The 27,457-nt window shown below is 49.2% G+C and overlaps 1 protein-coding gene across 2 annotated transcripts; it reads right to left on the bottom strand.

The window, feature by feature from the left end:
• Nucleotides 1-423: 423 nt before the first annotated feature.
• On the bottom strand, nt 424-27,457 carry PDE1B (phosphodiesterase 1B). Of its 2 annotated transcripts, XM_036251186.1 has the most exons (16): nt 27,377-27,457; nt 27,167-27,291; nt 10,682-10,795; nt 9,584-9,766; nt 9,371-9,437; nt 8,936-9,052; nt 6,617-6,757; nt 6,142-6,242; nt 5,911-6,036; nt 5,685-5,786; nt 4,425-4,545; nt 4,023-4,104; nt 3,568-3,676; nt 2,954-3,084; nt 2,338-2,457; nt 426-1,807 (listed from the first exon to the last, which is right to left on the bottom strand). In XM_036251186.1, exons 2-15 carry the CDS (start codon nt 27,274-27,276, stop codon nt 2,354-2,356), a joined length of 1,608 nt encoding a protein of 535 aa, XP_036107079.1. In that variant the 5' UTR covers nt 27,277-27,291; nt 27,377-27,457; the 3' UTR covers nt 426-1,807; nt 2,338-2,353. The 2 variants fall into 2 exon arrangements, with proteins under 2 accessions (XP_036107080.1, XP_036107079.1); XM_036251187.1 differs by lacking the exons at nt 27,167-27,291; nt 27,377-27,457 and adding an exon at nt 15,333-15,514 and having other exon boundaries at nt 424-1,807.

Here is a 27,457-nt window from a genome sequence, read left to right on the forward strand (position 1 = left end):
AGTGGCTACTAATTAAGAGGCCCTTGCTGGGAAGTTAGAAGGTCACCTCTCCCCCTTGTCTTACACACCAAGGGACCAGGGTCAAAGACCAAATCTGAGCATAGGTGAAGAGACTTCTTCAGACCCCACAGCCAGGCCTCTCCTGCCCACTGCTTTTGATTTTTCCAGGTAGTGGAGGGGAGAGGGAAGAAAGGAAGGCAAGATTTGCCCCCTCTTTACTTAAGAAGCAGTTTAATGGAGAGAAAAAGAACTCAGAAGTGTAAGGTCCCCCCAGGCAAGACCTCACATCTCTGGGCCTCAGCCTGCCCACTATACATATAGCAGGGAAAACACCAACTGCACCAGGATTTTATCAAGCTTAAAAGAGACAGTATACATGAAGACATGCGGTGGATTCCACCCAGTGAACACCAAACACAGCCATGCCTGGTCTTCCTTGTTTATTGATCTCTGACTATAGCAGGGTTCCAGGAGACCAAGGGCAGGGGTGAGTCACATGCGTCTCTGTCCCACTTGGGGTGGGGAGGGAGGGACAGGTGGCAAGGTGGCAGGTCTAAGAGACCATGGATACAGACTTCACACAAACAGGGCCCACTGTACAAATGCATGGTTGGTATTTACAACAAAGGAGGAGGGCAGTCACCTGGACTTGGGCCTTTCCTGGGACAAGGTGGGGCAAGAGGAGCCTGAGGAGAGGAAGGGTCAGGGGGCCTGGTGGGCTCTCTTCAGAGGACATGACAGCCCTGAGCCCCTCCCCATCTGCCTTCCACCCACCACTCCCCACTTGTCACAGAGGAGGGGCCTCTTGGTGCCTGCAGCTGGGCCAGTGCTGGAAGGGGTTGAGAGGGGAGGAATCCTCTGTTGGTAACACAGTATTACTGGATTACACCTCACCCCCACCATGCACCCTTGACCCTGACCCAGCTGGTCTCTCCTGCCTGTGCTCATAAGATGCATCCTGAAGGTGCTTTGCTGGGGAAACTCAAAGCACTTTACAGACATTGGTCGGATGGGAGCCTCCCAGCCCCAGGGGAGAGGAAGGAGGCAAAGGGCTCAGGCATCAGCCAGGGAAGATGACTGGCCTAGACCAGTCCCAAGCTCTTGAGGACCTCAAAAAAGACCTCCTCTCAGCCCTTGGTCCTCTTCTCCAGTTGCCATTACAGAATGGGAGAGAAGGAAGACTGCAAGGGGTCAAGCTGGGATGGGGCTGAAGCAGTGCAGGTCTGGGGTAAAGAGGCTGCCCCCCCCCATTCCCAAGCCCTAGAAAGATACCATGCCCTGAAGGAGCTCACTCCCCTCCCCACACAGGGCTCTGAAAACCCCCAGCTTTCTATCCCATTTCAGCCCCTCCCAGGGGAGGAAAAGGGGAACCCAGACCTTCCAGCTAAGATCTGGGTTGGGGGGCTGAGGGAACCCCCAAAATGTATTGCTTAGAAACTTGGAGGCAAAAAGGATGGGGGAGGGCCCAAGGGGCTGGCATCTCTGACCCTCCCCCAGGCCCTGGAAGCCTGTAGGAAGCTCCCCTTTCTCAGACAGCCACCTGGCCACGGCGGGAGTCCAGAGGCAGGGGGATGGGCACAGTGACCATTGGGAACCTGAAGTTCCCAATTTCTGCTGCCGAAAGATTAAAATGTGGCCCAACGGGTGTCGGGTGGGGAGGGGCCCTTCCCCAAACCCCACAATCTCTGGCATTTGCCCTTCGGTGGGTTGTCTGTTTCTCGACCTCCCTGCTCCCTTGGAGCAGATGGGGGAGCCAGTCCCGATGGATGGTGCTGATGATATTGAACACTTGGGACTCATTGAGGACCTGGGGAAAGAGGGAGAAGTCTCAGTGCTCAGATCTTTGCCTTTATCTCCAGCCTGACTTACCTTCTCCAAGTCCCGCCCAGATCCCCACTCAGTCCCACATATAGTTGTGCAAAAATACCCTGCAGAAGGGTGCCAAGCCAAGGTGTGAGCAGGAGCTGTAATCAAAGTCATGCCAACTGAACTCACAGAGCCTTGTGCCCTGGCTAATTCCTTCACCCGAACCCTCACGAAGGTGCTACCCAGGATGGCTATAGCCTTGCTCAGGCCCCATCCTGCTCTGAAGAGCTACCTGCTTTCCACCTGCAGGGACTGGAACAGAAGAGCTGGAAGGATTCCCCTGCTTCCCTCTCATGCCCTGACTCAGTGCTATGTGTTCACTTCCTCCACTGTCCTGCCTGGAAGGAAGGAGGGAGAACCTCACATCCACTGAACCCCAGAGATGATTTCAAATGCCATGTTGGACACCCAGCTCTCCCTTACTCCCCACCCAACATCAAGAGCCTCCCCACTCCATCATGACGGGCTCACCTGGGCCAGTCCCAGGCTAGTCCAGATTCCCATTCTGGTTGTGTTCATCTTCGGCAGGGGAGGGTGGGGCCTCCTCCTCACAGGGGGACAGCTCATCAATGGACATCTGGTTGGTAAGGCCTGTAGGGGGTCATGAAGGAAGCTGAGACCAGACCGAGAAGTTTTCCCCAGAAACCATGGAGTATGTGGAGAAAAGTAGGGGATTCTCATGCATCCTCCTGCCTTTAAGCTGAGCTACAGTCCACTCCTGCCCACTTGGGGAGAGCCTCTCAGCCTCACTAATCACAAACCTCAACTCCCACACAAAGAAAGAGATTTCCTAGCCAGGGCCACCAAGTGACCCAGATCTACAGGAGCACCATTCACAGACCACAGTGTGCATAGGGCCCATTGGGTTGTAGAATATGACTGTGCCTGTCCTCTCTCCAGTCCTCATTCTAGAACAGTTCAACCCATCAGCTGGCTAGTCTTTCCTGTGATCTAACTTTAGTCTGACCAGCTCCATTCCCAACTCTAAGAGTCAAGGGGCTGCTCCAGGTACTTAAGGGTAATGGACCTGTTACTACTCCATTATCCATCCTCCTCCCAAAGCTTCATCCTCCACAATGGTACCCACCACTTGCTGCCTGTTCCTTCCATTTCTGCTTGTTCTCCTGAATGTATTTGGTCCAGGTGGAACGGAAGCTGATCACATCAGGGTTGGGGTCTCCGACTTCCACATCCAGAGAAGGCTGGCGCCACTGGAAGCTAGAAGCAGGGCCCCCCACAACTTCAGAGATGAGACCCAGCCCACTCTAGAACCACCTTCACAGCCCTCAGAGTGGAGGAAATGGAAGACCAGGAGGAGGTTTAGAGAGACTCTTCTCTTTTTCCCTCTGCTAGGTACCCTCCAAGTCCCTCCTCCTGGATTTTACCCCTCCCTCTCCATGTCGCCCCTCTTACTAGAAGGAAAATAAAAATAAGATTAGCAGAAAGGCAATAAAGACAGAGCTAGTGGAAGAGACAAAAATATGGTGATGGGAAGCACAGGTGCAGGCACATGCTTCTGGGCCCATGTCCCATCCTTCCACCCTGCGTGTGACACACAGCAGAGGGGCTCCCTGTTTGGCATAGCCTGCTTCTCCACTGCCCCCACCATGGCTGTACCTCCTCCCTGTGAGTTGGCCTTCTCTGTGAATCCAGCTTCCCCTCCCCAGAACGAGGAGACCTGGCTACCCCAGTCATCCTCACCTGGGCTGGCTTTTAGACTTGGAGTCTTCATCCGCCAGGGGCTGGACGCTCTTCTCAGCCACATCAGTCAGCACAGAGAATGTGGGCTCCACAATGAAGTCGATGAAACCTGTAGTGAAGAGGGTAACACCATAAAGATGTCTCACCTGAGGGCTGGGTAGTGGATATGGCTGGTATGGCTGTGACCCTTCTCTGTGTGTAAAACAGAGTAACCTGTGGCTGAAAATTTCCCAATGTGGGGAGCAGCCTATGGAATGATGTCTTTGTGAATGATGTCCTCCTCATCATTGCAACCCCTGGCCTTCTACCCCAGGGCCTCCTGCTCTAACCCAGCAGGCTTGCCTTTACAGAAAGAATGGTTTTGAGGGCTGGGGCCTTGGAGCAGTCCTGGCCCAGGCCCGGACAGCATTCTCTCCCCTTCCAACCCTCTCCTCCCTTCGGGAAAGGATCCTCACCAATCTGGGACTGTGCCACAAGAGTGGAAGTGCGATCACACAGCGGAGAAAAGGGCAGACCCAGCTCTGCTTCCTTGTCACCCTGGGGAAGAAGACAGGTGGAAAAGCTGGAGAGGATATCTCACCACCAGATCCAGGGTGAAGCTGGGGTGGTAGGAGGTTGTTGTGGGAGAAAAGGAATTTCTGTGCCTATGACCTGGAAATGAGTGATATGCAAATGGGATGTACCTGTCATCAACCATTGTTCAGCTTTTAGGATGATGACATTTTATCCCACGGGTTTAGGGTCAGGTCAGAAGCTGCAGGTAGCTGAATGGAGATCTGGAGTAGGAGTATGGAAAACTTGGAAAACCAAGGGAAAGAAGGCCCATGGGCAGCAGGTGGGCGAAAATGTCATGCTACCTGGCGAAAGAATTCCTCCATGAGAGCCTTGGTCCAGCGGCTGTGAACTGACCACTGCTTGGTTGGGTGGCTGATGTCTGCAGCATGGAGCAGTAGAGACAGGGCCTTGGACTTGTCAATCCTGGTCGAGGCAGATGGCAAGAGAAGGGAGACTGATCTTTTAGGAAAAGGAAACCTGGACCATTCCTAACTTCCCATCACATGCCCTCGCTCAGATCCTCTCAGGTGACTTCAAACACCCTCTGAGAGCACAAACACACATACATACATATATACATGCGTGCACACATAACAGTCACATGTATATGCACATGTGCGCACACGTGTGTACAACTGCACGCATATATGTGTGTGTGCATATACACATGTGTGTAATGCACGCATGCACATACATGCAAATAAACACTCATGCACACACACACATATAGCAAGCAGCCCGGGTACTTAGTATCAAAGGTCTGGATTCAATCCCCACTATACCTATCACACACTAGCTATGTGACACAGAAAAAGTTACTTAAATTTGCCATTTCATTTTCCTCAATCCTAAGTGGGAACAATAGTAGAAGCTGCTATTATTGTTCTGAGAATTAAATGGCATACAACATAGAAGTATTTAGAAGAATGTCTGGCACATAGTAAGTGTTCAGTATACATTACCTATAATAATTATTATTATAATTATTATTATTTTCCAACAAGGATATGTTCTGACACTGCACACTCTCCCACACATAGACACATTAACACACACCTTCAGGACACACACATAGTTCATTCTTTCTTACATACATTTAGATACTCCCACTTTTAAGAAACATTAGATGTAATTATGGCCTTTGTTCTGTGTTTTTGTCTTTAACCTCACATGACTCTCTCAACAGCCTTCTAAGAGTAGGAACTGGTGGCAAGCTGTTGAGGAGGGAGGTATATCATTTTCACATTTCACAAATAAGGAAGTGAGTCCAGAGGGTTGAATGGTTTTCCCAACATTCCAGAGGAAGCCTGTCCTGAAACTGAGATGAGAAACCCCATCTCAGACTTCCAACCCAGAGTTGCCTGGGCTGTATATAAACCCAGGGCCATGTGCATACACGTGTCACACACACACACATACACAGAGATACGCTCAGCTCTCTGGAGCCAGGAGAGCTTCTGCACCCAGGTAATGACTTAGCACACCAATCACCCATGTGTATGCCCCCCAATTCACACACCGCTCATTCTAGCCTAGCCCATCCACACCCCACCAGATGCCACCTCTCCAACTGCTGCAAGGCTGTCTTCATAGACTTCACTTGCTGAAAATGGCAGGACATGTCTGTGGCCAATACCATCTCGATGACCAGGGCCCGCAGCTCTCTGAATGGAGAGAATCAAAAAATTGACCAGCCCACAGCACTGTTGGCAGGAGGTCCAGGAAGTAGAAAGAGAGGGTTGGGGTGAGGAGGTCTCTTAGGAATGCCCACTCCTGGCTTCTACTCACACAAATTCATCTTTGGTGAGGTTGATGAAAATGTTCATCTCGTCATCCTGCATCATTCGGAAAACAGAGCTGATGTGGTGATTCTCCAGCACTGAGCGATCATTGTACAGAATGGCACATTCTGACCTGCAAAGCCAAAGGTCATCATATTCAGCCCCCTATAAGTGGAAATTCTGGCAACCTCTTCACCTGCGTTTGGCCCCTCCTGCCCTTCCACATCCCACCCCTCACTTGGTCTGGATGTGGAAGCTGTTGGTAGTGCCTGTGTGCTCATAGTCGTGGATGGCTGCTGCAAAGATGATGGCCAAGACCTCGATCTCTGACAGGCAGTGCTGGGAGAAAGAGACAGAGGATGAGAGGGGAACCAACCCCTGCTGGTCACTGCCCAAAGACCTCCGCATACGAGCTAGGCCACTCATACCAGCCCTTCCATTCTTCAAGGCCAGCCCCTAGCTTGAAGCAGCCAGGTTTCTCAGCTCCTGAATGGCCAAAGACTCTCCTCCATCTCAACCTGCAACATTCCCACTACATCCCAACACACATCCTGTGAAATTATGGTCCACCCAGGTATTCCCTAGAGTAGGTCCAGTTTGACTCTGAAGATTGTGGGATGCCAAAGGAGAGGAACCAAAGAGAGAAGGAGGGAAATGGGAGTGTAGTCTAGTCATCCCTGAATCACAGACGAGTGATCTCCAAGGGCACCTACCACCATTCCTGTGCGAAGCAAGAAGCAATGGACTGTCTGGGTAACGTCAGCTGCATGGATCTGGTTGTGGTAAGGGTTCTTGTACTTCCCATAGCCTGTCTCCAAAGCATCCAGGAAAGTCATCAAAAACACAGTGGGAATCTGCAGTAGGAGGGAGGAAATAGAGATACGTGGAGGATCTGCAGGAATGGCAGGAGGCCCAGGCCTGAGCTCAGCAATGCTGTTGTTCTTTAGAAGGCAGCATGGCATAGGGAGAGGGCCCTGGCTCAGCAGTCAGGTGAACCTAGGCTCACATCCTGGCTCTACCGCTTGCTGGCTGGGCGACCTTGGGGAAGTCACGTGCCTCCCTGTGCCTCAGATACTTAACTGCAGAATGAAAATACAACCTCCTACCTTGAATTTAATGAGATAAGTACAAGGCACTTAGTAAGTGCTCTCTAAAGAGTAGCTATAATTATTATTATTTCCCTGGAGAGTTTTTAAAAAAGGAAAGAGTTTCCCTCCTACCTTTCAACCACCCCACCCCAACCCAATCCAATACCACGGAGAAGGGCTCCAAAGCAGGGAAAAGGCAAGATGATGTAGAGAAGACCCTTCCAGCCATATGTGGATCACTGCCTGCTCTGAAAAGCCTCCTCTCCCCACCCCCACACACAAGCTATGCAATTCTGTCTCTGCCCAGCTGATGCTCTCTGTCAAAGGCTCAGGGCTCCTAGGCAAGACTGGTGTTTGCACCTGTCCCTGGATCTCCTGAGGCTGGGAGGACAGCGAGGTTCGAGACCTGAGAAAGCTTCTGTACAGATGAGCAATAGTGACGAAACACAGAAGACGTGCCACACATCAGTCAGACCCCAACGCCCCCCACCCCCAGCCCTGGAGGGCTGTGCCCCCAATTCAGGGAATTTTAAAGGACTGTTTCCATGACAACTGCCCTTGCTTTTTGGTTGCCATGGCATCCTTGGAGGGAAGGGAAGGGAAGGGAAGTGGGGAGCAGGGAAGGGGAGGGAAGTGGGGAGCAGGGAAGGGGCTGTGTGCTGGGCAAGGGAGTGTGGAGTTTGAGAAGGATGGCGCCACCTGGGGGCTCTGCCATGAGTGAACACTAAGCAATAAGTGTCCCCCTCTCTCTGTCTTGGAACAAGACTGGGGCTGGGTCAATCCTAACCTGATGCAATTACTCTTAGGATCCTCCCAAAACCAGTCCTTCCAGGTAAGGAAGCAGAGTGTAAGAGAAGCTGGTGCCTGGAGTATGTCAGAACCAGTTTGGAGAAACATGAGCTGGGAAAAGTCTTAGGAAAAAGAGGACCCTGCTGTTCTCTGGGCAGGATCGAAGGAAAGAAAATAAAACTGCAGCAGGACAAGCCTCAGGAAGGCACTGAAAATCCCAACTGAGCATCTCAGGAAAGATCTGGAAACTCTCTTGGGAGCTGTTGTGAAAGGAGGAGCCAGGGAGGAGGAAAGGTCTGCATGTGCCTGTGGCCAGTTATGGTAAGATGGAGGCACAGGACAGTAGGGTGATCTTCCAAAGCCCTCTGGGAGACACCCCTCCAACTGGACTCCTTTGACCCACTGCCACCCTGCCCTGGACCCCTCAGGACATACAGCGTCCTCCACTCTAACATCTACTGCCCACCTCGCCTAAGTCCCCACTGTGACTCTTCAACCCCTCACCTTCTACTTCCAGCTGTGGTTTTTCCACGTGGAAATGTTTTGTTCCAACCTCTATTCCCAAAAGACATTCGCTCCTGGCACAGGATCTGGAAAGGACTTTAATTCTATATTCTTCTTCCTAGCCAGCCAAGTTGAAGAGCAAATGGAGTTCACATACCCTCCTACCCCTCGTACAGTCCTACTCAGCACTGCCAAGAGCTGATCTTCATAAAATTTTTTGGGCAGAGACTAGCACTAGGTGGAGGATTGGAGGTAATGGCCAATTTTATTCCCTCTCCTTCCCCAAGCACATGGAGAGACACTAGTCCCAAAGGGCTGACCCTAGGCCTCTGGTGTCCACAGGCAGGAGGCAGGACAGCTGAATGTCGAGACAGCCTGGAGGTCAAGTGAGGGGAAAGCAAAGGGGGAGAGAACAGAATCCTGGGCTAGACAGTTGGAAACCTAGAATCGTAGCCTAGAAAGCAAAATGAGATCAGAGGCTGGGACTGCAGCAAGTGAAAGAAAGACTAGACTGGGGTTGGCATGAGGAGACTCCCCTCACGGTGAGACTAAGTGAGGGAGCCTATGGAATCTGCTTGTTGGGAACCTTCTAGAACAGGAGTGATGGAGTGGAGTGTCATACCCAAAGGCAGGAATAGGATGGTACTCAACCTTAAAGCGGCTGATGAGGTTATGCCGAGTCAGCAACTCAAAAACAATGGTCCTCAGAGCGTGGTCATCTGCTGCCCGGTTCAGAGAAAAGACATCAAAGCACCAGAGGTCCAGGTTCTGTGAAGAAACAACAGACTAGGCAGGGAGACTCCCAAGGGAGCATCCCAGCAGCAGCAAGGGTTGCAGTTAGACTTCAAGGAAGACTTCCCAACAATTATAGAGTCCAAGAGTTTGCCTCTAGAGTGGGCAAAAGTTGTTTTGAGGAACATGAGAACAATGGTTAAAAGGGAAGGCAAAAATCATCCCATAAACAGAGTCTGAAAGTCTCAATGACTACTTCCACCTACCCCCCCTCATACTCCCGCCTTTAACAGCCCCCCCACCCCCACCCCCACCCCGCAAACTTTTCCTCTTTCTCGTAAACCCAGGGATCACCTTGAGACAGTTGAGGACTGCAGTGGAATAGGTGGGGCCCACAGAGGTGTACGTTCTCCGGAACATCCTAAGGGAAATCATGGAAAGAGGCCCGGGTATGAAGGTCTGCAGAGTGAGTCTGATCGGGCGGACATGTGGGGCCTGGAGGACCAGGGTGGCTGGGAAAGGGCCAGGACTAGAGGCGCAGGGAGGCCGAGCGAGCGCAAGCCTCACCGCTCCACGAAGATCCCCGCCTGCACAGCGTGCACAATGCTGCGGAACTTGGGCTTCTCCTCTGCTCTGCGGCCTTTGGCTCGGGTCTGCTGGGTGAAGGTGGAGGCCAGCCAGTCGCGCACCTCCGAAGGCACAGCATCTGACCGAAGCTCCTGAAGCTCATCCTCTGTGTCCAAGATTTGCCTGAGGCCCCCACAGGGGCATCACAAAGGAAAGACAGGAAGTGCTTTTCCATTACCTACAGATCCTGGGCCCCGCCACACCAGGCACCTCAGTAACTCTCAGGCCAGCTCGTGCCCTTCTCTGATCCGCCCTTGCCTTTCTTTTGCAGTCTTTTTATTTCTGTCTCTCTAGCTCATGTTCCCAATTATGAAACAGGTCACTATTGAGGTAGTGAGCATCCCAACTCTGGAAGTGTTCAAGCAGACACTGGAATACCACTTGTCAGCAATGCTATAGACCAGTAGCACTGTCCAGCAGAAAGAAAATGCAAGCCACATATAAAAAACTTAAAATTTTCCAGTAGCCACATTAAAAAGAATAGGTGAAATTCATTTTAATGGTACATTTTCTTTAACCTAATATACCCCAAAATGTTATCATTTCAATGTGGAATCAATATAAAATGTACATGAGATATTTTACATTCTTTTTTCTAAGTCTTGGAAATCCAGATGTATTTTACAAGTACATACACGTCTCAATTCACAGTTGTAACATTTCAAGGCCCGTTGGCCACATGAGACCAGTGGCTCCCACACTGGGCACTGCAGGTCCGGAGGGATTCCACACTGGGAAGAAGGTTGGAACTAGAGGAGCTTTAAGGTAACAGCCTTCTCTCCTTCTCGACAGACACCTGTGTTTGCTTCTGTCTACAACTCTGTCTATTCTTCTGCTTCATCTCTGCCAATACTTCTACCTATAGCTCTTCCTCTCTGCCCAGCTCACTCTTCCTTCCTACTCTGACCCCAGCACCTGTCTCTGTCCCTGGCTTTCTGTCCAACTCCCAGTCCCTGGGTCACTGTGTCTGTCTGGTATCCTCCTCTGTGGGTAGGTCTCTCCCTGCTGCCCAGCATCACCACTGTCGCCCACTCTCACCGAGTCTCGTCTATGTAGACGGCCTCCAGCAGGGAAGCTGTGTACTCCAGGTTTTTCTTCAGCTCCTCAATATGGACCTCCCCATTCTCCAACTGCTTCACCATGTAGCGTAGCCTGGAAGGTGAGAGGGACGCAGACATCCTGCTTAGGCACTGCTACCCTGTCATGCGGACAGGATACCTTTGGTCTTCCATAAATCATTAATCATTCTAACAGTGAGACTAATAGCAGCTAATATCTTTCATCTCAGTCTACTGCCACTGCCTTTATTAAATTGATCCATACTCCCCCCCGCCCCCATCCCAGGTTTCATCCCAGCCTTTTCCTGACTCCACTGTCCCCATCTATCTCTGGCTTCTTAATACTCCCCTTTAGTCAGTGTTTCTTGAACATTCTTGTTCAGACTGCCTGGGGCTCAGCAGAATTAGGCAGGTACAAGCCCCTGGGGTGATGTTTTGGGGATGGTCTGTTTCATAGTCTGAATAGGCAGGAGATGAAACTGCTTATTTCCCCCATGAGAGAGCGCTCTGGAACCAGCAGCAACCAAAAGAGTACCCAAGATTCTTTCATTATGTCTCTAGGTCATGGTGGGGAGGGAGGTACATGTCCACAGCCCCTCTGTCCCTGGCAGGATGGCAAAGACACAGAACAAAGAGCAATCTGAATGCTTTCGCCTGGCCTCACTCCATCCAGGCAGAGCTAATGGATTATGATTCCAGAATCCATCAACCAGGACAAAGCAGGATTAACCCCTGCCTGCCCAGTACCAGAGAGAACCTCTGGCAAAGGGTGACCCATCTCCCACCTCAGCCCTGCAGCCAGCTTCCCCAGAGCAAGAGTGCTGGGGATGGGGCCAGGGGTCTCACTTACAGAATGTGTTGCCTGAAGGGACAATCCCTTGCACTCATGAATTCTGGGGGTCAATGATTAACTGGGAGGCTTCTTAGAAGTCTGGTGAGTCCAGACCATGCAGTCACAAAGCAAACAATGCTTTCTGACTTTAGATGGTGATTTTAAAGAAAGCAATTTAACATTCCCTTCTCACTCCTTCCCCCAGCCCTGCCCCACCCCACCAAGATGGGGGTGAAATGGTAGCCATCACATTCCCCACTAGAGGGGCTTTGGAAACCCAAGGTCACCCTCAGAGTCCAGGAGCAGAAGAGAATGAGTCAGGGACAAGAGGCTGAAATTAGCATCAGTTCCCAGGGATGCTGGGGGAGGAAGAACAATGGCATTCCTCAACAGAAGCAGCTCTAGAATCCCAGGGTCTCAGCAGCTTCGGAATAGGGGTGCCCAAAATAGCCAGTCTTGGGAAGCATCACAGGCCAACTCTCACCTCAGTCCTGGCTGAAGACATGTCTGAAAGCACATGGGGCAGAAGGGAAAGGGGGAAATGGGAGGACGACACTGAAGCCTCCTTAGCAGACTGTCTTTAAATCCCACTTCCAGCCTTTCTGCTGCACCGTCTCTGTGCAAACAGTGGGTTTAAAGAGGCTGACTTCAGTAAAGCTCAGACCCAGCTGGGGCTCCAGTGGATGGAAGGAATAGAGGCTAGACAACAGAAAAGGTTTTCCAGCCAATGAGCTAGAAAAAGGGGCCTGAGCCAGCATCTCCCAGAATCCACCCCAGCCACTGCAGAACAAAGAAGTACTCTGCCTTGGGGGACCAGGCTCAAGCCAGGCTTCCCTCTCCTGGTCAGTCCCTGTGGTCAGGGGCCCTTGAATCTTGGGATACACAACCTAGGAAGAAAGGCCTCTTGTCCCATCTCCCCTCAGATTCCCATCCTAGCCTTAATCTTCCACTTTGGCCAGCCCTTTTTACAACCAAAAACTCTGCCCTCGGGGTGAATGCCCTCCGTCAAAGTTTTTTTCCTTGACCTACCTCTCAAAACACACATCGTGGAGCATAGGCTCCAAAGTGAACAGTAAACCCATGGGTGCTCATTTGCATGTATTTGCATAATCACTCACAATGCTGCCAGCTTTACATCTTCAAAAGTGCTTTCTCCTACGTGATCTCATTTTATCCTCACAATGAGCCGGGAGGGAGGGAGGGAGGGAGGGAGGGAGGGAGGGAGGGATTGCTATCCCTATTTCCAAAGCAGAAACCAAGTCTCCAGGTCTGCAATTTCAATTCTAGATTCAAACCTATCAGTTCCTGGCTCTGAGCCCTTGGGCAAGTCACTAGTTCTTAATCAGTATCTATCAAAACATAGCCTATAGACCATTGGCATCAGAACCAGTGAAAATTTTAGATTCTAGGTCTTACTACACTCCTACTGAACCAGAATATCTGAGGGTATGATCTCAGGATCTACAATTGACAAGCATTCCAGGTGATTCTCATGCACACTAAAGTTTCAGAACTTTTATTTTAGAGCCTCAATTTCCTCATCTGTAAAACAGTGAGGATGAAAATAAACCACCTGTGACGGGAGGATTAAATAAAATAATGTATGCAAAAGGCCTGGTACATACAATGGGTCTTTATAAATGTGATTTGAGTCAGAATTAACTGGCCAGCATCATGCTGGCCCTACCCAACTCATGGCTCACTCCCTTCAAATCCAACAGTGCCTGCATTCTCCATCCCAGGTCCAAAAGAGTGAGTCTAGTTTGGATGGAAACTGGTAATTAGGAAGTCCCCTAACAGAGAAAATGAGAGAACGAAAATGGTCATGATCTCTCCTTTACTATTACAAACCTCATTTGAGCCTCACAATTTACCTGATGAGAGAGATTGAGTGACTTGTTCAAGGTCATACAACTTGTCAATCTCCGTCAGGTCGGCAAGCCCACAACTCACACTACTGGAGTTTTAACTATGCCCCAAACACCAAAAGTGTTAGACAGAGGGAGCTCAGTCACGTAATTAGCTTGGGGAGAGGCTGGAATGGATTCCATCACAGCTTCTTCAATCTCAGTCATCCAAACTGCATGAAGTGCTGGCATCTGTTGACCCATAGAAGACTGTGAGTGCCTTGATGGCACTGACTGTGACGTGTTTATCCCGGCTGCTGTGTGCAGAGCAGGCAATACATGCTCAGTAAATGTTCATTAAGTAAATAAATGAGAAAGAAGGCTGATTAATTAAGTGAGGAGCTATCTGCCAGAGCTCACAATTGAGATCCCTGAGCCAGGTTTTCTCTCTAATGGAGAGTCTGGGGAGAAGACTGAGATCATGGGCTGCCTTTCAACACACCCTTCCCTCCAAGTTCCTCCTGCCTCTACCGCTAGATCTTGTCCAGGAGCTCTTTAAAAGCTCCTGTTGAAATATGAACCCAACACAATCCAGACACCACCAAGGAGAGAGGGAAAGAAAGATCTAAAAATATATTTGACAAATGGGAAGTCCAAGAAGGGGAACCTGGACTCAGGCAGCTGGAAGGATCCAGATGCTGAACTTCACCTTCCTAAACTTATGTAACTCCCACAAGGCACTTTCTGGCCAGGCAGGGGCCTCTCTGATTCTAAAATCCTTCAGAGTTAAGATGTCCCCTGACCCACCCAAAGTCCTCACCTCACCATTCTTCTGCAGGAAATCCTACTCCCCACCCCTACATCAGCTTTAATCCAACCCCTCTGATTCAGCCCTCAGAGAATCAGGCAGAGAATGAATTGTCCCTTTCCCGGAGAAACAGGATGCTCAACCCTGTCCAGTCCTCATCCAAACCTAAGAAAACTGGAAGTTTCCCCAACATTCCTCCCACCTCCACACATAGCCCTGTTTCATCACCACCACTTCTTTCTCCTTTACCTTTAGTCCCTGCACCATGGGAAAAGCCTCAGATTCTGACCCTTGGAAGGCCCCAGTGTCTTCCAGCTCTGGGCAGCCAGCTGGAAAAGAAGGTTCTGGGCAGTAATCATCCCAAAACCCCAGAAGAGCTTAGCTTCCTCAGCCCCCACCAGTTCATTTCTTTGGATTACCATATGGATGATGATTTGGGGATTTCCAAATACCCCTGCACTACTTCCAGAATCCACATTTCCAGAAAGATCATTGTAAGTAGGGGGCTCAGCACAGGGCAGCCTTAAATCAAGCAGCTGAGAATTATAAGAATCCTATTTTTCTGCCCTGCTGGTGTGGCTCAGTGGTTGAGCATCAACCCATGCACCAAGACGTCACCAGTTCAATTCTTGGTCAGGCACATGCCTAGGTTGTGGGCCAAATGCCCAGTGGGGGACATGCAGGAGGCAGCCAATCAATATTTTCTCTCATCAATGTTTCTATGTCTCTCTCCCTCTCCCTTCCTCTCTCTCTAAAATCAATAAAGAAAAGAAAAAAAATTTTTTAAGGATCCTATTTTCCTTTTGGTTTTTTAAGACCAGATGAAGAGATTTCAGAGGAATGTGAGGTCCTAAGAATGCTGGGGGTCAGGAAGGACAGAAATGGGGGGGGCTCTGCTAAATCACCTACTGTAGTCAAGAAGAAGTGGTAAAAAGGAAGGGGAGATGGATAAAGAAAAAAACGAGGTGAAGGGAAAGATGGCCGGGTTAAAAGGTGGAGGGGTACACACACACACACACACACACACACACAACATATTAGGAATGTCAAATCTTGATCTCTCCCCTCCACCAAATTACAACTGGTGGGCCCACAGGAATCTGTCATCCTCCTCCCCTCTCCCTTCCTCATCCCTGGTGCCTACCGGAGGATAGGGCCCTGGAGGTGGCTCCTCTGCACAGGAACAGGATTTGCCATGGGAATCAAAGTCTCCTACTTCAGAGCATCAGTATGATGCCCCCACGGCCTCCCCCCCCCCCAAGGGAATGACTCTCTTTTGAGCCCTTGACTTCCTCCTTCAGGTCTCAGAAGAATTGAGAGACCAACCAGAGAGAAAGTTGGGGAGGGAAACAGGAGGAGCCTGGCTGGAGAAGAAGGGAGTGATGAGGCAGAGACCCAGCCCTCAGCAACTGGGTGAGAGGCCGTGGCAAAAGTTTCACATCTGAATCAGACTGAAAACAAGAATCTGTTCTCAGAAAAATCCCAGAAAGGGCAGAAATAGCACAGGCCAGCCCCCTGCTCTGAGGAGGTGGGGCTCCTCTTTGAGGAGAAGGGGTTAGTAGGAGGCTTAAGGGTGCAGGGACAGGGAACCATCCTGATCTGTCCCAAGAGAAAGTCTGTAGGGAGAGGGAAGAGACTGTGCAAGAGCCCACCAGAGGGGTCGAGATTCAGCTCCCTCCCAGGGGCTTTTTCCGTGGCCATTCTTCAAAATGAGCTTTAACCCATCTGAAAGAATGGAAGCAAGGCAGGAAGAGAATTAGAAACCTCAAGGGAGGGGCTTGCTGAAGCTAGGGATCAGGGAATCCTAAACCAGGAGGGAAGCCCCTGTCCACCTCCCACCCCATCCCCACGCAGTGAATGAAAATCAGAAGGACTTGCTCACAGAAACTAAAAGGTTGGGCGAGTTACATTAACACTCCCAGCCCCAGTTTTCCCATCTGTAAAACGGGGATTGGGAGATAACTGTGAATTAACTGGAGAGGGAGAAGAGAAGTGACGGGATGGCCAAGGAGAGGCCTGGAGACTGGGACCCGTTTTTTATCCTCCAGGCTTTGCTCTCGCTCAGGCTCGGGGAGAGAACCTGGCCTCTGCAGCGCGCCAAGTGGACGTGCGCACACAGCCCCAGCCGCCTCCGGATTGGCTGAGAGATGACATCACCAACACAAGCGCATGGGGGCTGCGATTGGTCAGCTGAGGGGCTGGGCGGGACTAAGGACGAGAGCCGGGGTGAAGCCCAACAACACATCCAGGGAAGAGTTCTGTGTTACTACAATCTCCTTATCTAGGGTCTAGGGCTGGGTAATGTGGAAATGAGGACAGGGGACTAGTAGGATGCGTATGACAGGGAAAAGAGAAGGAACAAGCCAAGAGCCAGGATTTTATGACAGGAAGTCTTCTCCCTGACCTCTCCTCCCCCCAACCCCCCAAAAAAGCAGGGAGAAATTAAAATACCTTGTCACTGGGCCAAAGCCTTGAAGGATTATAAACAAATGAAGTTTGGGAACCTGCTGTTTCTCAGCTCCACTGAGTAATGGGACAAGTAAAAGTGGGCTTCAACAGCAAGAGGAGGAATAGAGGTTAAATATCTACAAGTTGTTTTCCAGTGGACTGGTGGCCATGAGGCAGGACTGCTTCCAAGTTTGGAAAAATGGAAACCCACATTCTCTGCCGCCATCTCATTCTCTCTGTGCCCCACAACACACACACACACACACACACACACACACACACACACAAGCTGGTTAGTGTTTTTAGAAAGAAAGTAGTAGATCCAGAGTCAGAGACCCAGACCTGCCACACAGGAGATGAGGGACAAGTCATTTGGCCTGTTCTGTGGACCTGCTTACTTGGGGGCATAGGGATGGAGGTGGGAGTGGCGGCAGCTGCACACAGCCTGGTACAGCAACAAAAACCACTCCAGGCCAGATTCCCTCCCTCCCCTAACTCCAGGCCCTGCTACCCTAGCCAAGTAGGCACTAATCTCAACCCTCCTACTGAAAGAAGGGATTTCTTAGACTAGAAAAGCTTTGGAGAAGGTATCCATCCCTCCACTCCCTTGCCCAGAAGAACCAAAGCTGGTTGGTCAAATGACTGTTTACCACCTCACCCCCATATATGTACATACTGCATCACTCATCCCAGCCTATTATTATTATTACTATTATTATTATTATCAATGTCCTAATAAGGAAGGATATCAGTAAACCACCATCCCTTCCCAGGGAAAAAAAAATCTTCACACATATCCACTCAACCACATATATACACACATGCTACACTACCTCTGTCCAAGCTAAGAAAACTGTCCCCTGGGTGGTAGGCAGAGCATAGATGTGATAACTCCAGCAAAGAGTCCAGCATGGATTTTCCTTTAGCCCTTAAATTTAATTATAGCAAGGAGCCTAATGATAATGGCTCTCTCCTGGCCCATCCCCAGCTTTCCACACCTGCACTGAAGGATAGGAGTTGGGATAGGATGAACAACGGAAAGGAGACTTGCCTCTGGTCAGAGAAGAGAGGTGAAAGGGAGGGGTGGGGGAGAAGGAGAGAAATGGGGATAGGATGGGATTGGGGGTTATTAGGGAAGGGATTATCTGGCTGATCTCACAGCTCCAAAATCTCAGAAATTGAAAGAAGCAAGGAAATTATCTAAATCCAATAGAAAGAGGACATGAATTAAAATCAGGAGCATTTGCCTAGACTTTATCACTTTGTGTGACCTTGGGAAGACAGTCTGAGCTCCAGTTTCCTTGTCTGTAAAATGGGTAAATAATACATGCTTCGCAGGATTCTCACAAGGATCAAATGAGCTCATATAAGAACACCTGGGAACTATAAAGTGATGCATGAATGCAAAAGATTATTTAGTCCAATCCTTTATTTTGTTGGTTCAGCAAATGTTTATTAAGTCTTCCATAAATAAAATCCCCTAGGCCCACTCTTGTACCCAGGACTCTGATGTGGGAAAGCCCTGCTACCACTGCTCCAAATGTCTGGGACTTCTCCCTGGCTCCTTATTCCACAGTGGCCAGGAGGCAGTGCAAGCAGAAGCCGGGGAATATGCAGAGCATGGAACTCCAGAAACCAAGAACAACCAGATCTCTACCTTATCCAAGCACTGGTGCCCTCACACCCCTGCCTTCCCATTGCTATAGAAGCAGCCTGGTTCTTGCAGCTGGCTAGGCACCGTGGCGGGGGTGGCTCCAGAGATAAAAATAGCCCCCCTAGTGGCAGAGCTGGGGTGCCATCCTGGGAGGTGGCAGGCTTCAGGTTGACATGGCAGCAGTCTCTAAGCACTGGTCAGAGGAGCTGGGTGGAGGAAGGGTGGGAGGAGAATGGGACAAAGCATGTGGAAGATTAGGGGTTAGTGGAGGACAAAACCAGATGAGTAGAGGGAGATGAGGGAGAGGGGCAGGAGGTATTAAGCAGGTAGCAAGGGAAGGAAGGGGGATTTGAAAGGTGCTGTAGAAGAGGGTCTGAGAAATACTAAAGAAGAGGGAAAGGGGTCTGCTCACCCCCTGCCTGTGTCTGAAGACAAGGCTCCCTCTGCCTCCTGACCAGAAGCCCTTTCAAACAGGTGTTCCTAGCAACAGCCCAGCACAGCTCAGGTCAGATGAGGAAGGGGGCAATCTAAGCAGCTTGAGTCTTGGTCCAGACTAAAAAGGATCCAATATCCCAACTCGAAACCCAGCACACAAATGAGTTTCTTCTCCCTCAGGCTTCAGCCCTTGAAAGGGGGAAGAATTTGGAGGGGTGGGCAAGAAAGTCAGAGAAAGGCAAATCAGAGAGGAGGCTCCCAGGACCCAGTCCAGTAGAACTCTTTCTCTGGTTCAGTTGTCCACCCCTCTTCTTCCTCCCTGCACTATTTAATCCTACTCATTAACCACCTCCACATGGACCACCCCACCAGCCCTGTAAACCACATCCCAACAGATGTTGCCAGCAGATGCCCAGCTTCCAGGGGGCCTAACAGATGTTAAAGGAAGCTTGGGGTGGGAAAGTGAGTTGGAAACTTGGCAAGGAACTGACTGCAGGTGAGATAGAAAAAGTACTAAATTGTGGATCAGTGGAATTTGGGTCTGGTCCCAGCGCTGCCCTCACCTTACCAACTATCTCTGAGCATCAGTTTCCTCCTCTGTAACACTTTATGGTTCTCAGAGGCAGTGCCTGGGTTGGAGACACTAGGAAAATAGGATGCCTAGGTCTCAATTCATCCTGAGTTCAAGTTCATCAATGCTTCCCCCAACTCATGTCTAACCTGATTCTTAAAGGAGGACAGTAGCTTTCTTCTTTATCATAGAAAGGTCACATTCTAACCTCCATGAACTTTCCAGGAAGTTCTCCTGCATATCTATCTTTAATTCATCTTACTGCAATCAAAACAACAGCAAATTTTCTTGGCATTTCAAAGGAAAACAGAAAGGAAGAGAACAGGCAGGACAGAGAAGTCTTTGGGGGTGTATCTGGTATGATTTGATTTATTTTATTTCTTTCAGATTGGAATTTCTAAAGCTTCTGCTCGGTACAGAGACAGTCTGGGCTTGGGGAGCTTAGCAACACTGTTGGCATGTGTGCTCACTCAGTCCAGGCCCTAAGAAGTTTCCAAACAAGGTGGGCAGAGACAAGGAAACTAAAGAGATGGTGCCAAGTTAGATACGCAAGAGCTGATCAACAGGGGAGCAAGGAAGCCAGGGAATAGGAATGAAAGGAGAAGCTTCTCTAGCTCCCAGAGAATCCCTAAGCCCCCTGGAGCCAAGCTCCCTTCCCAACCTAAATGGTGCCATCACCAGCTGGCAGCCTAATCATCCACTGCAGCCACCATAACTATTTTCAAATCTGACTTTCATTGCAGCTGTGGAGTCAACTGACCTGGGAGCCTGGCTGTACCCAACAGCACCACCTGTAGCAACCCTACCCCCCATCCTCCACCCCGCTTTCTAGCTCTTCTCCCAGCCCATTACAGCAGGCCTCCCCTGTGTATGCCCTGGCCCCTTTCCCACCAAGCCTGCTTCTCCACCAAAACCCCATTCCCACTCCCTCAGTGGACTTCTGCCAGGTCTGGGATGCTGAAGTAAAAGGCTAACCTCATGTTTTCCTCCCAGACAGGGATACGATAAGCTCCACAGATGCAGCAGGAGCTGAGAGGAGAGGAGCAGCTGCAGGAGTAGGGGTAAGGCTGCTCTTAGGCAGAGGGGCAAAAGCACTGGCATTAGGGACCTCCCCGCATTGAATGGTTAACATCTCAGTCTACTTTTCCCTTCTCAACCCTCAGTTCCCATCTCTGCTCCACTCAGCATTCCCAAGATTCTCTCCCATTTCTCCCAGACCACTGTCTTCCTCCCTTAGGGGACACTCTCATGATCTAGCAACTTCCAATCTCCCAGTTGTCTCACCTGCACCCCACTTGCTGTCCTAGTTTTGTCCCTCTTTCTCTGCTGTCTTGAAGAGAGATGGAAAATAGCTCCTCAACTTCTGTACCTGAGAAAAATCAGCCTCCTGAGAGCCAAAGACAATCACTTAGCTTCCTCCCCATAGGTGCTGGGAGGATGAGGTTACTGAGAAGGCAAAGGAGAGGCCTTGCAGAATACAGGGATTGCAGCTGGACTCCTAAGGTGGCCCCAAAGGGTGCCTGCTGCAAACTTACCCTGCGCCATCACTACAACAACACCCGGATGAGGGGGAACCCCAGGGGTTTCTGACTCCCAGCCAAGGTGAGGGAGGAGTAGGAGCATGAAGGTGGGAGTGAGAGAGTGAGTCAAAGGGAATAGGAAGAGGAGAAATGGGACCAGAGAGAGCAAAATGGAGCCTGACAGAGAAAGAGGAACCAGAGAAAGATGTGAACAAAGGAGGGAAGGGACAGAGGAAAGGATGCAGGAAGAATCAAAGAAGAGGAAAACAGAGGAGCAGAGAAGTTGGAAACAAATCCTCAATGATCCCTAAAGAGAGGGAAGGTTTCCAGCTTCTTCTTAGAAGTCTGATGGGAGAGGCCCAAACCAGAGGGGAGGATGGAAGACAACCACTCACTTCATTGACTTCAGTAATTCCCTGGGTAGCAGGCAAGTGGAAAGGATCTAGAGACATCCAGGCTTTCCTCCTACTGACCCTCTCACCTGGCCTTCCAGTCCAATAGCATCCCCAGCCTACTTCACCCCCCTCCTAGCAAAGGTGATAAATGCCACCTCAAATGTGGGATCTCCCTTCTCAGTTTTCCCAACCAGCCTCCTGGGACTCCTGAGTGATATTTGGGTGCTAAGGGACGTTAAAGATTCTCTAAAATAGGATGTGGCCTACCTGGTAATATCATACCCATGTCAAGGGATTGAGGATAAATGCGAGAGAACGTTCACAGAATTCACCAGTGGCAGTCCCTGGGCTCCCCCGACCTACACCATGTCTTAGAACTGCAACAGCTCTATCCACTTCTAGTTTTTCCACTAGCAAAAGAGATAACAAGGAGTAAGGCCCTCTCTTTCTTTTAACCTCAGTGGTCCACACTCTTTCTAGGACAGCCCTTCTCTAGACCCACACAGTCTTCTATTCTCTAAGTCTTCCATTCACCTGCCTCACCTGCTCCAGACAACCATTCATCAACAAGACTCTTCCAAATCATGTCCCAGACACTGGGACTCATACCTTCTAAGTAATTCATATTCCTGCCTCTTTATTCTTTATTCTCTCCCCATCCAAGCCAATACTCAGCCATTTATTCTTATTCCCATGCCTCTTCACACAGCAAACTCTCCCGTGCCAAAAGAACTCTAGACTGTATTATTTAAAAGTCACTTTCAGCTCTAGCCAGTTTGGCTCAGCAGTTAGAGCACTGGCCCATGGACCAAAGGGTCATGGGTTCAATTCCCAGTCAAGGGCATTTACCTGGGTTGCAGGTTCAGTCCCAACCCTGGTCAGGGTCATGCAGGAGGCAACCAATCGATGTGTCTCTCTCATGTTGATATTTCTCCCTCTCCTTCCCTTCCCTCCACTCTATCTAAAAATCAATGGAAAAATATTTCTGGGTGGGAATTAAAAAATAAAATCAAAAAGTGACTTTCATATGGATGATAGCAAATGAAGAACCGAGATTCAGAGAGACCATGTGTCTTCAAGATCATGCAGAATGGAAACACAAACCCCAACTCAAGTCTCCCAATATTCCCAATGATCTTCTACAACCACCACCCTGCCTCCCTCATTCCCTCCACCCACCCATTCTGACCAGAAGTTTGTGGAGTTCTTCCTTTGGTCTGAATTTGATCCCCCCTGTCTTTGCACCTCCTCTCAGTTTACTGCAGAAATTCTCCACCCTCTACCATCCAGGATGTCTCATTCAAGACAAAGGCAAAGGGCAAATAGAGAGATGGAAGCCATCTGATGGGAGAAGGGGGTATAAACCCAAGGAGGAGAGAGTCCCTTTGCTATGATTGGAAATAAAAAAGGAAGGGCTGATCAGGGAGGAAGGAACTAAATATTATCCCGCCAAGGCCTGGGAGAAATGATGCTCCTTTTTCTCCAGAGGTCCAGGTAGCCAATTTACCCTGCAATCTTCACAACTGCTTCACAGCCATATGCAGAGAAAGGAGGACAGCAGCACAGTTTTCAAAACTGGTAAGAGCCACGGAAGATCACTCATGGGGCATACTCAAAATGAGAACAAAAGGTGGGATAAATCAGTGAGACACCCACTCCAGTCCCTCAGCTTCCTCCTCCATTTGATCTCCCCCAGATTGTCCAAAAATGTGTCACAAACACATACACAAGGTCACACATACATATTATACCATTTCCTACACACACACTCACATACACTCATACACCTCATTCAAACAGAACAATTTCAGGTATTCAGCATACCTTCCCCACATATTTATCATCACGTATGCCATCTACAAACATAAAAACAAAGAGACATCGTCATGAGCTCTAACTCCACAAACTGTCCCCAGCATGTACACCAACCTTTACCCAGACACATATATAAACATGTCAGGTATTCACAATCATTCTGATACATCGCATTCACACATCCAAATAACATCATTTATGTATCCTCTCTGTAACTCCTTCAATCCCAGACTCTGTTCTGAGGTACTCAAACCCCACACTTTTTAAACATCACCTTCTCAAATCAACAAAATCTCCCTTTCTTCTATCTCCATGTCCTACTCCCCCCTTTGCACACAGGAACACATGCACCACAGAAACAGTCATAACTGGGCTCTGCGGCATATGCACATATAATCATTCACTCATTTGTTTATTCTTTTATTTATTGAGTGCCTACTATGTTTCAGGTACCACACTAGACTCTGACAAAACAGAGATAGGCAAAAAATAATCCCCAACTAGGTCCTTCTTCCAGCTCAGTTTTAATGACCTTGAACTGCAGCTTACAACATTGAGCCCAGACCTTGAGAGTCCTGAGTTGTGTACCATGTGGAGAAATAAGAAAGAGATTGTGACTATACTATCCCAAAGGAAGAATAAAGTTCTGTCTGTAAAATTCCAGGATAAACTGGTTCAGGGAGAAGAGAGTGATGCTTATACTGTTCTAAGAGAGAGAGAACTATATATATATAATGCTTCTATGTGTAACCCCCAAAGGAAAAGATTAAGCAGAAAACAGAGTGGTAGAATTTTACTTCTGCCACTCTCCACTCCACTTAATGCAGTTGAACCAAATTATAAGCTCCATAGGAGCAGGGACTGTGTTCATTTTGTTCAGCACTATATCCCCAACATCCAGCACATCGCAGGGCCCACAGGAGACAATTAATAGTTACTGAATGAATAAATAAGCTAAGGATAGCAAACCAATATCTGCTCATAGTTTTTCTCTTTTTTTTTATCTATCCTCACCCAAGGATACTTTTCCATCCTTTATTCAGGTAGAATGGGAGGGAGAGAGAGAGAGAGAGAGAAACATCAACATGAAAGAGATACATTGAGTGGCTGCCACCCGCAGGACCAACCAGGGCCGGGGACAAACTGCAACCGAGGTATGCGCCCTTAGCGGGAACCAAACCTTAGTCTCTCTGGACCACAGGCCGATGCTCTAACCACTGAGTCAAACTGGCCAGGGCTCATAGTTTTTCTTGATTCCCAGAAGACACTGAAAACCCATGCTACTCCTACTGACCTGTCGCTCACTCCTGAAAGTCCTCTGGTCTCAGAGAAGTCAAATCCTTTATCTTAGGGTGAGAGAGGCTAAAATTCACCCTGGTCAACCCATCATCTCCAGACTGCCTGTCCCAGCCTCTCTCATATCTCAGCTTGAGTCTGCTTAGTTAGGAAAATTTTCCTGCTAGGTAGAGGTGAAACCCCACAATTAGAGATTCTCCAGCTCATATGCTCCAGATTCTGAATTTATCTTTGGCAGAGTGCTAGTGTGGGAAACAGAATTCCTGGACGTCCTTCCCAAAAAGAAATTGCCCTGCACAATTATATTATACAAAATTTTAACCAGAGGCAGGAACACCAGCCCTCATCTCCCTGAAGAGAGTCTAGATGTCCTAGATTAGACATTAAAAGAGCATTCGATGGGGGAAGCATGATGAATACAGGATATGTTGAGTAGGGAAATCAAGGCCCATATAGATACATAGATATATAGATATTCCATCTGCCTGAGATAATTATGTTCACTCCCCTCCATTTCCAGACTAAACAACCCCTTCCCACTCAAGCCCATTTGGGAACAAGTGGTGATTGGGATTGGGGGAAGAAGCATTCTATTTCTACTTAAAAGAGAGAATGCCTCTTTTGTTCACTTCTTCAGAAACCACTCAACCCTGAGAGTTGGGGAGTTTCTCTCTCTTCTACCCAGCAAAAGTCCTAACTCCTTTTATTTCCCTTCATCTGATTGGCAAAGCCTCCCCAGTATTCAAACAGCACCAAATCCAGTAAACCATCAACTTGGGTTCTTCCTTGACACCAAGATCTTTCTCTGCTTTGGAAAAGCGGGATTGGGAATCTATCTTGGTATTAATAATGAGGAGATGGAACTTTTCTGAGTAAGTTACTACACATAGCTAGCACTTTTAAGGTCCAGATTGCTAAAGTGAGTGAAGACTGGAATAATCTAATCAATATGACTAGTGATCCTTGTCCACCATCATCTTCTCTAAAGATATGTCAACTAACATACTTTATAGGGACAATGGACTCTGCTCCCTTCTTCCCCCAGGTTTCAATGCCCACTCTGGGTATCCTCTCCTTTCACCATTGAGAACTTCTCACATCAAAAGAAGAAATAGCAATTTTGGTAAGAAAAGTGTGGAAGATGGTAAAACCTGCTCTTTTGCAGGGCCTGTTACCTGGAATAGAAGCAGAGGAAGTATATAACGACCACTAGAATTATGGAGGAGGCATCCCAGGACACCCTGAATTCTCTCATTTATAGACTCTGAGACCTCTTCTTTGCCTTTCAACCACTTCCTTATCTGTCCCTCTTCCCAGCTTAGTTACCATTAACTGAGCATCAATTTTCTATCAAGAATCAATGAGTTCTCCTCCCAAAAAAAAATCAATTTAATCTGGTTTTCCATCTCTTCATTTCAGAACTCATTCCAAGGATGAGCTTCAGAGAGCCCACAAATTGCACTGGCTGGGGCAGCAAAGGAAATGAACTGAGAAGCACATTTGGATTCCCAGCCTTGTTGCCACTATGCCTCAGTTCTCCCTCAGGCCTCTCTAAGGCCCACCCATCCAGTAAAAAGGCATCATCTTACTGCCACAGTTGAAGTTTTTTTAAAAACAACCCAATCATAAGCATCTATCCATCTCCAATTCTCTCTCTCTCTCTCTCTCTCTCTCTGCCAGAGTCCAGAAATGGAAAGCTTCAGTGCTCACTATTGAGGCTATTGGGGAGGAACTGGGTTTACAGGCTATGTTCCTGTATTTCCTCATTAAACATCTACAGCCTTTTTCCTGGGTCCATGAGGAGTCATATTAGGGAGAGGAGCACCTTCCCTTGTTCTCTGCTTAAGAATCAACATACTGCGGAGGTTACCCTCTCATCGCTGCCTGGAAGATAAACATGGTGCATAGTTTGTATTTGACCAGATCCTCTCTTTCTCTGAGGAGCAGGAAGAAAAGTTCCTTTCCTTTCTTGGGACTGGAGTGTGGGATACCTGAGTCCTTCCTTTCCTCATTTATTCTTCCCCACATTCCCTCACCCTGCAACAATAAGAAAAGATACCTAAATGTGCTTGGAGATCCTGGGGAGACCCTATAGCAACAAAAAGGCTTTGACAGTTACCTTGCCCCTGTCAATCATTCTTCACCACCCAGCTCCCAAGTAGGGGCTCTATCCCCCATCCTCCAGATTCCAGGTATGAGTTTTACCACTTCTCCAGATCCCAGGAGGGTCTCCCCCATTATTAATATGCAGAGTGGGGTTCCAGGCCCCAAGAGAGATGAGCAGCTCAGGTATGGGGTACCCCCAGCCCCACACCAACTAGGATGCAGGAGACAGAAACCACCAGTCCCAGCAGAGGTATATATGACCCACAGGTTGGCACAAGTATCCCCATGCACTGCATCTGCAGCTGTATGCAGTCATTCTACAAACATCTCTGTGACCCAAAGACACTCATGCACACACATGTGATGTGTCTCACATCTGCACAACCCTGCACATAGATACGTGTGAGTCAGCCTGGCACCTCCCGAATGCTGCCCCTCTGCAGCCCTACCACACTGCACCGCACATCCTGTGCGCCTCTCCACGATATGTGTGTCTCCAAGGGTCCACAGGCACATCGTTAGCTTTGCAACTCCCAAACCTGCTCTAACCAGCCAGCTTGCTCTGCACATGCCTTGCACATGTGGCCTGGCCACTCGTGTCAGAGCAGCTTATTTCCTTGCACCTGCCAACATGTGTGCCGGAGAGAATCTACCAGCCTGACTCCAATTCCCTCCACCCCCCTGCTTTTTTCCAGGCTCCCAAAGATCCCTTCCCCCTACCCGGCCCTGGGGACTCACAGCGACCGAAGCTTAATCCACATCTTCTTGCTGGGGGCTGACTTCAGCTCCAGGGGTGACGGGCAATCCGACTCCAGCATCTCGGGAGGACTGCGAGGGGACAGCTCCATGCTCTGCCTCTGTCTCTGGAACAGAGGGAGGAGACAGCATCGTGGCTTAGCCTCAGCTCCTGACCGGAAGACCCTCACCCCCATCCCAGTCCCTTCCCACCTGAGGCTGGCGTGGACTAGCCAGGCCGGTGTCTCTAGGCTCAGGCCAAGCTGGCAGAGCTGCAGTTCCTGCGGCTTCTCC

Source organism: Molossus molossus, unplaced genomic scaffold (genome assembly GCF_014108415.1).
Source record: "Molossus molossus isolate mMolMol1 unplaced genomic scaffold, mMolMol1.p scaffold_m16_p_10, whole genome shotgun sequence".
NCBI classification, from domain to species: Eukaryota; Metazoa; Chordata; class Mammalia; order Chiroptera; family Molossidae; genus Molossus; species Molossus molossus.